The sequence below is a fragment of the Sesamum indicum genome, linkage group LG9 (assembly GCF_026168435.1).
Source record: "Sesamum indicum cultivar Baizhima isolate 11 linkage group LG9, ASM2616843v1, whole genome shotgun sequence".
Lineage (NCBI taxonomy): Eukaryota > Viridiplantae > Streptophyta > Magnoliopsida > Lamiales > Pedaliaceae > Sesamum > Sesamum indicum.
The window spans coordinates 5,090,969-5,106,065 of record NC_142665.1 but is presented as its reverse complement, the minus strand read 5'-3'; the positions used below and the strand labels follow the sequence as shown (position 1 = coordinate 5,106,065).

Genomic DNA, 15,097 nt, shown 5'->3' with positions numbered 1-15,097 from the left:
GAAAATTGGATTCTTAATTTTTGTATTTTTTCTAGAATTATTAATTTGGGCTAATTTTAATTTTAGTTAAATTGGATTTTTCTAAAATTATATTGTGCCTTAAATTAATTTGAAATTAATTTCCAAGCAAACAAAAAAAAAAAAAAATTGTACATTGAATGTATGGTTGAAATCTATTTTTTTAATTGTATTATTAGTATGTTGTTTTCTGCATTTAATTATGATTTTGGTATTTGATATTGGATATCTATTGTTAAATATAAGGATCATGTTTAGTTGTTTTATATGTTTATATTTGATATAAATGTATTAATAATTATTTATTGGATAAACAATGGGGATGATCACAAAGTCCATTGACCGAATGCATTGTTTAATTTTATGTTGGGTGAGGCCTGCATGCCTTTTTGTTTTAATTCCTTCTTTTGTTTTTAGCCTTGAAATAATAAGGCTTGCTTTCTCCCTCCTTTTGTACACCCCCAACTTTGGATTGGGGTTTTCAATTTCAGTTGTAATGAGTGTAGTTAGTATTGTGAGGTTCATTTATTTTGAATAAATGTAAGCTTCCAAGGAGATGAAGGCCTAGGCTCGTTGGACGGGGCTCACGACGGAAGAAGAACAAAGAGAAATGCCATTAGAATGATAATGGGTTACTATTTTGTAATAGTTAAGGCCACGTCCTAGATTGATCATATACTCATTGCGAGCTCAGTGGGTCACTTAGGCTTGTGATCATCCAGCAAGGGCGTGCTAGGCTTGTTTTTGCATGTGGTGTATGTTTTAATATTTGGAATATGATGTGTTTGGAATGCATCTGTTTATACTCAATATTTAAAATTGATGCATGCAAAATCTTATAATGATGAGGTCTCAATTACAACAAACTTAATTTGGAGTCCTCGGAATCACATGAAAAGGCAAGGCAAAATAACTTGGGGATCTCATTGGATCAAAATGGTATAGGTTACCTCCCATAAAGCTTTTCTCCGTGTGAATTGTAAAAGCAGGGCATGGAGAATTGCGTTTGTAGACCCAAACCCACTAGGAAATGATTTTTCGAAAACCCCACTTGAGAGTGGTAGACTTTTTGAAAAAATAGTGGTACGGGTTAATGACTGAAGACCAAGTCTTAAACTTGATATATAATATTACAATAATCTACTAAATTTCTGTTTATATTTGATGTTGATGTCTAAGCACTCACTGCAATTCTTGAGACTAATAAATTTAACGGAACAAACTACAATAATTGGCTGCGAAATCTTAGGATTGCCCTAGATTTTGAGAACCAGACCTATATTCTGGATAAATCTCTTCCTCGGGCCTTGCCGGAAGGGTCCACATGTGAAGAACGTTTGACGTTCGAGAAGTGGCATGAGGACAACCGAAAGTTTCATAGTATCATATTGGCGTCAATGACCAATGACATTTAGAAACAGTACGATAGGCATGATGATGTCCAATCGATAATGCTCCACATGAGCTAGGTACATGCGATTCCAAACCGGCATATTAGATATGCTTGGAAAAAAGTATTTTTTGGTGCCAAGATGATTGAAGGGCCTTCTGTACAGAAGCATGGGGTTAAGATGCTATCCCTTGTGAAGAAGCTGAAGGATCCCAAGACTGATCTTGAAAAAGAGACGTACATTGACGTGATCTTTCAATCTCTTCCTCCCTTCTTTGGTACTTGTTGGACTTGGTTCAATTGTTCATTCACTGAAATTTTCCACTACATTTAAAATTTAAGTGCCTAACGTCCTGCAATTATAAAAAATTAATTAATTTTATGTTACTATTTGCCATCACAATATTTAAAGTCTTTGTTTTGTCACTTTTTTTTTTATATATAGACAGTAAATATAATTAAGCATTATAAATTATAATTAAATACACGAGAACATTACACATGTATATGTAGAGCACATAAAGGACAAAATTGCTATTACTGTAGACCATTTCAAAGCGCATAGAAAATATATCCATCAAGTTAATCTTATTCATCTTGGGCGATTGTAATTGATGCGCAGTTGTGAAGATGCATGTGACTTGATTGAGAAATTTTATAATTTTGGCAATTTTACTTTTACTTTTGGCAATTTTTGGGGAAATTTTTGGCAATCACTTTTACTTTTGTAATTTTATAATTTTGGTATTTTTACAATTAATTTGATTGAGAAATTGCACGTGACTTGTACATAATTTAATTAAATTCTAATTTTAGTCCTATAACTCAATTAATACAGGTTCAAAAATGTCAACTCCTCTAAGTTATAGGATTAAAAATGGCGACATTCCCTAAGTTACAGGATTAAAATTGCAATTTAATTAGGTAATGTGTAAGTCACATACAATTTTCAATCAAAAAAGATGAAAATTGCCAAAATTTTATACAAAATTAAATTTTATTGTACAAAATAAAAAATACAACCCCATAAATTACAAAACTAAATTTACATTTCTCCCCCTTATATATCAGCTCTTTCTTCATACATGAAATTACTATGAAACATGGAGATTGAACTCACTGCCACTGCTCATAGTAACAGTATAACCAGCTTATTCTGTAGTTTTGTCTGCTAATTAATTTTGTTTTTATAATCTATACTATTATAAAGAAAAAAAGATCTCTTGGCGTACCCATTTTTTAAAACTCAAACTTACCCTTTATTTCATTTTTTTCCTTTAAAAAAATTGGTCAATTTTAATAATTTCAATATTTTATTAATAATATCACAATTATATTTTTTTCTTCTTAACTACCCACTACTCCACATTTTTTTCTCCTTATTTCTCCATATTCATTATAATCTATAATTATGATTTATTATTTTCAAAAATTTCTTTTTTCTTATTATTTCACACCAAAAAAATTTTATATGCTCGTAAAAACCACGTACAATTTTTCAAAAGCCAAAATTCCCATTCAACTGCTAGTAACTGATCACCCTATTCTCCTGTACCTATTACTGGACATTAGGATCATCAAAGTCTAATTGTGCCACCCCATAATTATATCTGATTATAATAATTATCTATAGGAAACTTCTTCGAAATAGGTCATACGCAACCTCAATAGAAATGAACTTATACTATAGTACTTGTATAAACTCACAAATGCCCTCCTTAAACTCTAGTCTAATACCTACATTTTGAGTAGGTTCTTCTCATACATTTACTTTAACTCTCTTAATATTATTAATTATGAGGTAATTATATTTAGACCTCCAATTATATTTTCTCTATTTTTTTTTGAAATTATACTTATATTTTTTTTGAAAATTATCAATTTACACTTGACCCATTTCGATTGGGGTTTGAACAGAAAATATTGACGGTAGCAAAAAAACTTACATGAATTTTTAATTTTGTCCCTAATTTAATATTTTCAAGTATATTTTTGTACTTAAATATATGGAATGAGGTTATATCATTATATTTTTTTTCCCTTATAAGTACAAACCTATTACATAAAAACATTAAATGCGAGGTAACATTAGCAATTAATGTAATTTTTTTGTTACTGTCAACATCTTTCGTCCAAACCCTAACAAAAGGGGATCAGGTGCAGTGAATTCTCGGAGGGAGTTTAAGTGTAATTTAAGAACTTAGTTGGATAAAAAATGTGTAATTTAGCATTTTTAGAGGGACTTAAGTGTAATTACCCTATTATTGTTGCAACCAATATAAAAACATGATTTAAAAAATATATATATAAATATTTACAGTACAACGATATTGCATATTACATGAACACCCATATATATTTTCTTAAAAATGTGCAAATATTTGTGCAAGAATATATATAATATATTTCAAGAAAGGACGATTTAAAAATGTTTATGTTTAGAACATAATAATTTTCAAAGAATACACGAACTACATATATTAATTTATGCTACTATAAAAAAATAGGGTAGCATATATATCATGTCATCACAAATACCATAATTACAATGGTTTATGTACGCTAAAAAGAAACTAACGTACAAGGTCAAGAAATTAAGCATACTATGTTTAAATGTGTGCTACAATTAACATAATTTAACTAAACACAATACAATTTAACTAATTACGTTCATAATGCACCAACTGGTTTGATAGGTTATAGGTGTATAGATCCAGATGGCCCAATAGTCTTTAAGGAATTGGATGGCCCATTGTGAAGAAAGCTTGCTAATTAAATAAAATTGTATATAAGGTAAAGGAGTTTGTTACTAGGGCAAATTCTAAAAGTCTAAGATAGAGTCCTTTGGCAATGAATCTTTGATCCACTACTTGCATTTAGTCTCTCTTTCATTAATTCTAGAGCTCTTTCCCGGCTCGAATATGAAAATCGATAATTTTAATTTTATACTGTAATATTGACGATGTTGATTCAAATTTAGTGTTCAAATATAATGTGTGGCATATAAAAAATACTAAAAAAAGGTAATTTCTTCCTCCAATTACGCTAGCTCCCAGGAAATTTGCACCTATATATGATCATGCAACAAATTGTTTGTCGAAAACTTAATTTCTTTGTCCTTCTGGATCGAATATTGGGACAATTTTTTCACATTGGTTCATGACGTACGTCACAATTCTATTACATTTTCAATTTGTTATAATTTTTTCATTGCAAATCGATCTTCCATCTTAAAAAGTTTTTTCTTAAAGCGTTCATCACGCTTTATAATCTGAAAGGAAATCATCAGCATACATTGGATATCAATCTAAAAATATGTATATGTATTTGAAGGTCGCGAGTTAGGAAATAGGCAGAGTCTTAAATATCAGAATTAAATGATGGGCTGATGATGAATTCTTATTACAAATTTACAACACAACCAACTCTCTCTAGAACTCTCTCTCTCTGTGTCTGAACTGAAAGCTCCAGTGATGAGTGCCTCAGCCGCAACACGACGTCAGTATGACATTTTGTTTGGTACAAATTTATTCTCCTCTTTAACACCCCCCACCCCACCCCCAAAATCCCAGTTCTGAGTCATCCGGCCTCCTATCTATTTATACCGGTGTGTACATGAATGGTAATGGCCTATTTAGAAGCCTATATACTACCTTAAAGATCACAGGCAATATGTCTCCTCCTAAATCCAGCAGATGGTGTCCGACCCCAGAGCAGCTCATGATACTGCAGGAACTGTATCGAAGAGGGTTGACGAACCCTAACGCCTCCCAGATACAGAAAATCACTGCCCATCTCTCATTTTACGGACAGATTCAAGGCAAAAGTGTGTTTTACTGGTTTCAGAACCACAAAGCCAGGGATCGTCAAAAGCTGAGAAAGAAACTCGCCCACCAACTGCTGCAACAACACGTCCTACTCGGTCTGTATCAACATAATCATCAGCATAATCTTTCTGGCTTCACTCATCACTTATCATCCAGTCGTTGCACAGCCCGAAATCTTTATCCACAGGTACTGGATACTCTTTACAATACATTTCCTGTTTTGTTTAATTTCCTATATATATGTAAAGAAACATTTACCTTTTTAAATTTATTTCTAGTATTTAACTGATTCATTATATTGATTCTTAATAATTTAACGATTTTACCATAAGCTAAAATTTGAGATGGTATTAATTTGTCGTCCTAGTATTATATATCTAATCAGGCTGATCAAAATTTTCTCAAAGATGTGTTCTCAATTTAAGTATTAGACGACATTAATTGTCGATAACTTTTAATTATATGATCGCTATTAATTCTGAAGAACAAAAAATACTATAATAAAGAAGAATTATAATATGTTGTCTCTAACAGTTTTATATATGTACACATAATAATTTTCATTTGTGAAGTTCATTAATTAGATTAGTGAAAAAAAAAATTTCATACATAATAGGCAATGTTTAATTAATGAGATTGAATTAGGATCTTTTTTTCTTACTTGTCTGATCTAATACTATATTTTAGTAAAGACTGACAAGTTATGCTAACATTTAGAGACATAGATTTATTATATATTAAAGACCTTTCTTTAATTTAGTAATTATTAAACTTAATTAAGATAGAAGACATTTAATATATTTATATATGTGTATATATCTTATTCTAACAAGAAAAATTATTACATTATGTGCACAGAACTTCATGACTTTAAGAAAGAAACAGTACAATGAAATATTTACTTCATGGAATTACATAGAAATTCAGGCTTCGTATACAATTCATAAAATTCTATGGCCACATTTCATATATCTACTCGAGTTATATATAATCTTTATGCAGTTATGAAGTTAATTTGAGTACTTTATTTTACACTACAAGAAATAATGTAATTTGATAAGACCTACAAATTCTTTGAAAAATAGTGAAATTTATTGCTAATTCATGTTTAACAATGAATTCAGCAAGAAAAATATTTACTTGATAATAGTTCATTACTGATTTTAATTAATATCGAATTTTTTGCTAATTTTTGTTAGAAATTTTACTAATGAAATTATTTGTTATTAATTTAGGGGGAATTTTGATTGCCAAGGGTTGTCACTAAGTTTTGCAACATTAAAATTCCTTTCTAATTATACCAAGAAAAATATATTTCATTTTTAATGTTAATTTTGAAACCACATGAACTTAAAATTCTTATTCCTTGCTAAATTCATTACTAATTATCAACAATTTTATTCTTTTTTCTAATTCCTAGCTCTTGGTATAAGTTTTTCTAGGGTTATATTTCATTTGATAATAATATCTAATAGTATCTTTTATATTTTGAATACTTATGCATTATAAATATATCCTATTGTACTGTGATCAGTATCATTATAATTTTATAAATTATATATATTAGGAAGTTAATTAGTCATTTATAATAATTAATATCCGATGATATCTTCGGGTCGTGAATTTCTGACAATATATATATATATATATGTTCATGATATGATTACTTAATATATTATTCCTTGTAATTATTTATTTTTTTAAGATGAAGCGATGACTTTTATTGCCACAAACAAAACTGCTACAAAAACTCTTACTACCAGACTCTTATTACATGTAATTAATTATTGCTGATGAATTATATTCTACCACAAAACCTTTTAGTTAGCATATAGTAATGAATGGTACTTTACATATTATTCTTTTAATTTACTAATTATTTAAATTTCTAATATTTGTTAATGTATTTCTCTAATGCTTGAGTTGGGAAAATAAATAACATTGGTTTAATTTATGAGATTAAAAATATTATTTCTCCTGCTTGAGTCAGTAAACTTGTTTTGAGATACGTACAAAAGTAGGTGGAATAAAAAAATTATAATAAAGCAAATATATAGAGCGATAATCTGGATATTAATAATTGATGTGGAATATTGAGCATCATAAATTTAAGGGAGTTGTCGGTCTAACAAAAGGAAAGATGTGATTGGAGTCGGATCAACCCAAACAAATATGGTAATACTCATGATTTTGATGGTGGACCCTCTATATATCCAGCACTAGATGCTTCAAATTAGGGCTGCAAAATTAGGGTTTTAGCTCTCGAATCATTACTTATATATATAGATACAGGGTGGCGGAGGCTGTGAGGAGGCACCAGCAGTAGTGATGAATCATCATCGTTCAAAAGATTGTGTGATGAGAATGTATGGCGATGATGTGACGATGATGATTATGGACGTCGACCCCAACTTCCCCTGCTGCAGGAACAAGCGCCTTGAAACCCTAGAACTCTTCCCCCTCAGATCCCCCGCCGTAAAGGACCAAGAACGTTAATTCCGCAGCTTGGAAAACTACCTATATATATTTATATAATAATCTCCAGCAATCACCTCCCACCCCACCAGTAATTGAGATGATTCCTAGTAATAAATAATGGCACTGTATGTCATTTATGTCTCTAAGGTAGTCTAACCTGCAGAAAGTCTATATATAATCTGTATTTCTTGGTGTTGGTTCAGTGTATATAGTTCAGTGGACAGTATTCGCTGTTTTCACTGCATCTGTTATTTCCAAATGAACCTTGTTTTGTACTCTACTTTCAACTGGAAAAATGCATTTTTCGTCCTATAAATATGGTGGAGTTACACTTTTGGTCTACCATAATAATTTGAAAAAATAATATAATACATTTGATTGATTTTTGTCGAAAAATGACACTTTCCCTGGGAACAAACACATGCTTGTTACCACTTGACAACCCCTTCTTCAAGCAAAGTTGGCAATTTCGACAAAAAATGACCAAATGTATCAAAGTGCTTGTTCAAAATTATATAGAACAAGAAAACATGCAATTTTATCACTAGTGTGATCATTTTCCTAGTTGAGCGATCAATCTGCATTGAAATTGACGTTTTTCATTCTTTTTCTATTTACCATTTTGTTGATGAGAGCGAGTCAGAAGCATTTCCCTTGAGAAGCAGAATTTTACGTGCGTAATTTGTCAGCACGCATGGAATATCAAATGATAATTAGAAGCATCGTTGAATTTAATAAATAGACAAGATGTCTCACATCTGCCACATTAACGATGATGTTTGTTGTTGTTTTCCTGACCAGTAAATTAGTATTGATTTAACTTACAAAAAATATAGACAAAAATAAAAAATAAAAAATGTAATAGAAAAAAGAGTTTATTTTTTTTAATCTCTTTGCTTGCAACTAAATAGTTTTCTACCACTTAATTTGAGCTATTTAGGTGGCCGTAAATAGAACTTCTCCGAAAAGATAGAATTAGAGGAAATTGTAATTTTGATAATGTAAATATGGGGTTGATATTTTTTTTTTACAATTTGGTTAAGTAATTTTTTGTAATTCGTAAATTGACGAGGACAATTTCGGCCAATCTTGCCGGTGCCAAAAATTTTTTGATGCCAATAGTAGGGTTGTAAAGTTATTAACAAAAAATAAAAGTTATCAAATTTATGTCCTTAATCACAAAATGTGATTTAAAATTACCAAATTATTGGTATTTGCTAGCTTCTTGTTTTTGGCTTGGAGCTTATCACTTCAATCAGGGTTGAATATAATTTGGTAGATCATTTTTCTAATGTGTTATATTTAAACATGTACTGGTCCAATTAATCTAATCAAATAAAAAAAATCCGTACTTCATTCATGATTCATCTATTTTAGAAATTTATGATAAAACCCAATGTTGATATGTACTTTAATTTGAGATTCAATTATTTGCCAATTTGTTTAAACTTCTAATTAGTAATCTATCCCCCAAAAAATTGAAAAAATAGCAATTCTAACCCTATAAATATAAAGAATGACAATTTTGGTAATTTAATCCTATAATTAACAAAAATTAACAATTTGAGAATAATTTTGGCCGAAAATGGCTGGAAATTCTCAAATTAGTATGTCACGTGCACAACATATGTGATTTTTTTTTTTTTATGAAATTAGTTAAAATTCTCCGCAATTCATGAATTTCAAAATATTTTAGGATGATATTGCAAAAACAGATTCCTAAGGTACCAAAAATGTCATCTCCACTATACTGAACGGTTTGACGGACACAAGGTTATTAATGTGATAGGCATCGCAGAATATTTGCCACGGAATAAGTTTGTCGCGAAGACGTTGTGACTGGCCACAAATGACATCGATTTTAAGAATGTAGAATACGTAATTTACGACAAAATGGACAAGATGAGAAAGATTAAAGTTTGCAACGAAATATACAAGCTGGTTTCACTGTCTTAGTGAATTTCCCACAAGCAAGTGTCGTCCCAAATGTTTGCTACAGTGTTTCATGTGTCTCTGATGGAGATAAAAGTTGCAAATTTCGCGACGTGTTCTACTAGTATTTTCGTCAACAAACTTGCAACGGATTGCGACATCTGGTAAGGCGCTGCCAATTATTTGGATAAAGATTGTGACGGATTTTGACATTTTTTGTGATGATTTTTATTTTTATATAAACATATTATACAGTAAGAATGCTCGAGTTTGATTTTGAATGGTTCCTTCCTCCTAATATTCGTGTTTAAGTTGCAGTGGTTATCCTTTTTCCTTTCCTCCGCCCATTTGCTATATACATACTATAGTGGTGTATCTTCTTCTTCCTTTTTGAGATGAAATTAAACACATTTAATCAAAATTCTCCCAATTGTTCATTGCTTATTTCTCTTCAACTTCACAGAATTTGAATAGTTGGGAAGGAGGTTCTTGAACACGAGAACGCAGCACTTGAAATGGACATGCATGACTGCATACAAGTTTCCTTCCAGGCATTGATCAGGCCACTTTCTTAATGCTAATAAAAAATTAAGACTTAACAATGCATGGAATATCAAAAATTGCATTCGGGGAGGGAATGCTGTGGCTGATCATAAACATTCAAGTATTGCTGTAAGCCTGCCTAAAGCTCGACAACTTATTGTACGATAATCCCCGGTCCTCAACTGTTCTCCCGTGATCTAGAAGTTTTCCTTGTGAAATTGGAACCGTGTAGACGTATTTATGCTGAACTCCTGGCAGAGCTTCTTCAGTGGTTTTGTTAGTGTTTGACTTCCACAATAGAACACACCTGAAATGCAGCATAAGTTCAACTATTACCAGGTTAATTGTAGGTGGGATATATGCTTGTGCTTGTGACAGTAGATGAGAAATACCGGAGTTAATTGCATTTCACGACCCTATAAAAACACTAACACATAAACAACTCTCTTTTTAACCAAGAAAAAGAGCTCAGTGCCTCCTGCTTTAGGAGTCGCATTCCCTGTTTTCTTGAAAATTTATTCAAGGAGTTATTTGCCTATTAATGCTTTTATAGTGCTGTTGCATTTAACCCTCTTAAAGAGAAAGAGTCCAGCTCTTCCTTGACCAACAATTACACTTTATTTTTACAACAGGTTTATGTATGGATATTACCTATCCGACAACATGGATGTGCAGCGGCTAAATGAGTGAACACCTGCCTCCAGTTGGGCCGTGCAAAATGAGTCCGTATCTGTGTCAGTGTTTTGAGTTTAAATAAGAAAGTAAGAATTTACATTGATTTGTATGTGATCTGTGGGGATAGAAGTGGATGCGTACCCTGCTTTCTGACACGACGTCTACTCCATTCTTAGCGTGTTGCAGCGACTGCACCATTGCTATCAGTGCTGATCGAGCATCTCCTTCCTCATACACGCTTGTCAAGTAGTTGTGCATTTCTATCACATTCTGCAAAAATTCAGCAACTTCCATGAGAAAATGTGCTGTCCAAAGAAACACAGGAAAACATGGCAACTTTAATGTTACAATCCTACATAATGATCGTATTCTGCAATGTCGTCCATGACACCTTTAAACCATTCAAAAGATCCTTGTTCCCTTGTCACCCAATAGAAATATGCTCTTTCGGGACCATTCTTGTTGCCTGATTCAACGTTGTTTAGGACCTGAGGAAGTTTGAATCTGTTTCATACTTTCTTTCTAGTATTCTATAAATATTGTCTATGAAGTAGAAATTGTATTTACTTAGTACTCACATTTCTTGCCTCATTGTTCACTATGTCTTTTATAATGCTAATGAATGGGGTGGCTCCAATACCTAAACCAATCAGCAGGAGTATGTCATATTTCTTGTAATTCTGAGCTGGTGCTCCGTAAGGCCCTTTAATCACAATTCTTGGAAATCTGCCTCGACAATGAAATATACGAGACAATCATACACGTGCTATCTAAAGAAGCGTTGAAACATAACTAGAGATTAAAGTTTCTTACTCTTGTGGAGATTCTGTATACGCCTTAGTCTCCATTCTCACTAGATTTCCCTGTCTTGGCTTTGTAGTTTGAGGTTCACAGGCCTGCATAATAATATTTTCCATAGAACCATTACAGCCATGTGGGAAGAATACAAGGAAAGATTCATCATATGTGCAGATAAAAGCAAAAATATATGACCTTTGCAAAACGGTTTTTCAGTTCTGATGTCCAGTCTCCCAATGTGCGGATGTGGACGCTCAGATAGTCATCATCTGGTGCAGAAGTGATGGAAAACGGATGCCTGTAAAGTAAAATTAACGGAGTTTCTGAGCGTTGGCATAGTAGTTGGGCATTGAGAGTTTCAGAAGATCTTTAGATTACCACTCAAAATTCGATATATCTGGACACTTGACAAAAAGGTACATTCCACTCTTGTATTTGAATCCAGTAGGTTTACTCATGTAGAGGGCTAAAACATTTCCAGTATATATGACAGCCTGCAAATCGAAGAGAAGGAATTGTAGTTCTTGCTCTACACTTGTAAAAGACCAAAAAAAAGTTGTTTGAAATGCTGGTTACCTTAATGATGTCGACTTTGTGGTTGTGGTCATAAAGGGTGATGATTCTCTCACAACCATACACCAGCATTGGCACAGAAACATACATCCATGTCTACAGAAGAAAATAGTTTCAACCATTAGTTTCAGTAGCGCGCCGGCCACATGTACTACTCCATTTTTTACCACTGAATAACTCTATAATAATTCCATGTGGTGAATGAGAATTTAGGAAATGAACTAGTTGTAGGAGTGTATACAATGATTTGATGTTGCAACTTGGCCTAGTTTTCATGGATCCAAGTTTAGTATAAGGGAAATTCTGTAATTTTATATATCTAGAAGCTCCCTATTTAATTATAAATGATGAGTGACCTTTGATGCTACCGTATTCTTGTATTTTTATGTGTTTCAAAATCTGTCTAGCAACTTTCTAGAACTAGTGCGCTCTGGGGGCGTTTCGGGCCTCTTTAAAGTTGGGAAAGAAAGGGAAAAGTGCAGCAGAAGAGCCAAAAAAAATAGAACTCGGATTGAAGAGAAACTTGGCGTACCGTCTTTTTATACCATTCTCGGGTGAGGAACAAGAAGTAACCATGGATGATCAAGAGGATATAAACAATGGCCAGCAAATGATGTGCATACCAAAAGGAATTGAACCCTGCCAAGTGGTGAAAAGGCCCTGGCAGTTTAACTACGTTCCTCCTGAACGAATGCGTTGCCAGTGTGAATGAGAAAATCATCAGAATCATCATTAGAATTCCGGTAATTCCAGGAATAGTCCCCACCACACCCAAATACGTTGGCTGGTGGTAATCAAAGGCAGGTCCAAAGATAGCATCAAACTGGTTCTTGGGACAAGTTGTTAGCTTCACAATGTTGCAGCTACAGTGCATCAGTATATGAAGAGCGGCTCCCAATAGAATCGCTAGTGCGATCAGCTTGTGGAAGTTAATGTTGTCATCAAATGGGATTACTCTACCAAGAAAGGTTTCTCTGAGATGAGTAAGAGTTCTTCTGCAGACAGGAAGGAGAATGAGAGCCATATTGAACTTAACAGTCTCAGCACCAGCCTTGGCTAAGCATACACAATATCCCATGACTTGGAACGCAGCCCTGTGTTTGTACTGATTGAGCTTCCAAATGAAGAGGGACAAGTTTATGGTCAGCCATAATACGAGGACCCATATTCTCTTCCAGTTATCGTAGAATTTCTCACTGTTTCTAGACAGGAATTTGGTGATGGGCGTACGGTATTCTTTAGGGATCATAGTTCTTGCAAGCGTGTCCGTTTTCTTGGTACGTTTTTTGACGTCGTCTGAGCCAACCATCCCTCTTAACAGTTCTTCAAGTTGCCACATCTGTTTCAACCAGATGATTACAAATATGAAGGGCTTTAAGAGGACAATTTTTCTCAATCAGATGAAAGTGTTCACCTCTATATATCCTTTATCGTCTGGGTCAAGCTCTTCCATGATTAAAGAAGCATAAGCTGCAGCATGTTGCTTAAATTTCGACAGCTTATTTGCTGAAGCACTCATTACTAGAACCTTAACAATAAGAAAGTCGAGAAATTTTTGTTACTGAGGAAAAAAGAGAAACAATCAAAGCTGTGATAACTTGAACCTCACCTCTGTAACCTCCTCCTCTGATAGCTTTCCATCACCATTCTTGTCACACCTGCATAGTCATCGAACAATGTCATGTTCCAAAAACGTCGTTAAATCTAGCTTTGTCAACCTACCATTTTCTCTTCTGTGGCATGTGAAAAACTGCAAGTTTTCTTACATGTCAAAGAATATATGAAGCCTAGTATCCAGGTCCTGGTTTGTCATGTCTTCCCAGAAATCTCTGAGTTCTTCTACACCTATCCCATTCTCTGTGCTGATGTTCCTGCGCCTCGCCAGGGCCTCAAACAACTCTCCCGCAAATTCCTTGCTGTCTCCCATCCCTTCCAGAAAAAACACATTGTCAAAACAATCACTTGTACATCGATAACAGAGACTTACTGAACTATTGACACCTTTTACCAAAGCAAAATTTCAAGAGAAAAAATACGTATATATACCAATGCAGACTCCAAATTTGTCCTTAAACAGCCTCCCATCAACCACATTCTGGTTGAAACGCTTCTCAATTGCTCTCCATGCGTCCTCTTCCTTCCCAGTCTTGGTCCTATCCAGGAAACGAAGGCCCATTAGCCCTCTACTTGCACCAGACGATATTCTTCCCATCTTAGGGGTGGAAACCTGAACCGGGATCCTCTTCTTTACGCTGCTCGATTTCCTCTTTAGATAGCTCGCAGACCCTGATTGTCCATCTCCCATTGGCACATCAACCATGCTGTCAATCTCTATTTTCTCCAGAACCCATTGTCCAGAATCTCCTCCCGGCACTTCTGGGATTTCCTTTGATGCCATGAAGATTTCTTGTTTCCAAGTTCGAACAATTCCAGGCTAGAGCTAAATATCATATATGTGAATGGATTATGTGAATTTTTGATGGAACGATGCTCCCGGGGAGGGGAAAGGAAAGAAGATGTCTGAGAGGTGAAGGAAGGAAAAGAGACAAGAGTTAGTTAAGTCAGTTGTTCCATAATTCTTGTTTCAGACAATGTATCAACAAAGTCCATGTTTAAAGAGTTTCTCTTCCGGGGCGTTGCTTTCTGTCTCGTTCAAATGGAAATATATATCAATATTCTTTCATCTTATTATAGTTTTTCATCTTTGGAAACTGATGTGTTTCTAAGGTTAGATCCAGAGCACAAGAGCTAGCGCAGAGTTTACGCGTAACAGATACTATTCAATCCTTTTTCTTTCTTATTTCAACCCTTTTTTTGGTAAACATAAGTTGGGGAAGGGAAAATTGCATTTTATTTCCCATAA

At 33.5% G+C, this 15,097-nt stretch overlaps 2 protein-coding genes across 2 annotated transcripts; one reads left to right on the top strand and one right to left on the bottom strand.

The window, feature by feature from the left end:
- Positions 1–4,955: 4,955 nt before the first annotated feature.
- On the top strand, positions 4,956–7,995 carry LOC105170863 (uncharacterized). The gene is made up of 2 exons (XM_011091785.3): positions 4,956–5,422; positions 7,528–7,995. Exons 1-2 carry the CDS (start codon positions 5,024–5,026, stop codon positions 7,729–7,731), a joined length of 603 nt encoding a protein of 200 aa, XP_011090087.2. The 5' UTR covers positions 4,956–5,023; the 3' UTR covers positions 7,732–7,995.
- Positions 7,996–10,076: 2,081 nt separating this feature from the next.
- On the bottom strand, positions 10,077–14,876 carry LOC105170676 (putative respiratory burst oxidase homolog protein H). Its single transcript, XM_011091545.3, has 14 exons — positions 14,281–14,876; positions 14,001–14,163; positions 13,844–13,892; positions 13,649–13,762; positions 12,767–13,573; positions 12,238–12,330; positions 12,040–12,155; positions 11,857–11,959; positions 11,677–11,759; positions 11,442–11,589; positions 11,220–11,351; positions 11,005–11,133; positions 10,840–10,918; positions 10,077–10,495 (listed from the first exon to the last, which is right to left on the bottom strand). Exons 1-14 carry the CDS (start codon positions 14,630–14,632, stop codon positions 10,386–10,388), a joined length of 2,478 nt encoding a protein of 825 aa, XP_011089847.1. The 5' UTR covers positions 14,633–14,876; the 3' UTR covers positions 10,077–10,385.
- Positions 14,877–15,097: the final 221 nt, after the last annotated feature.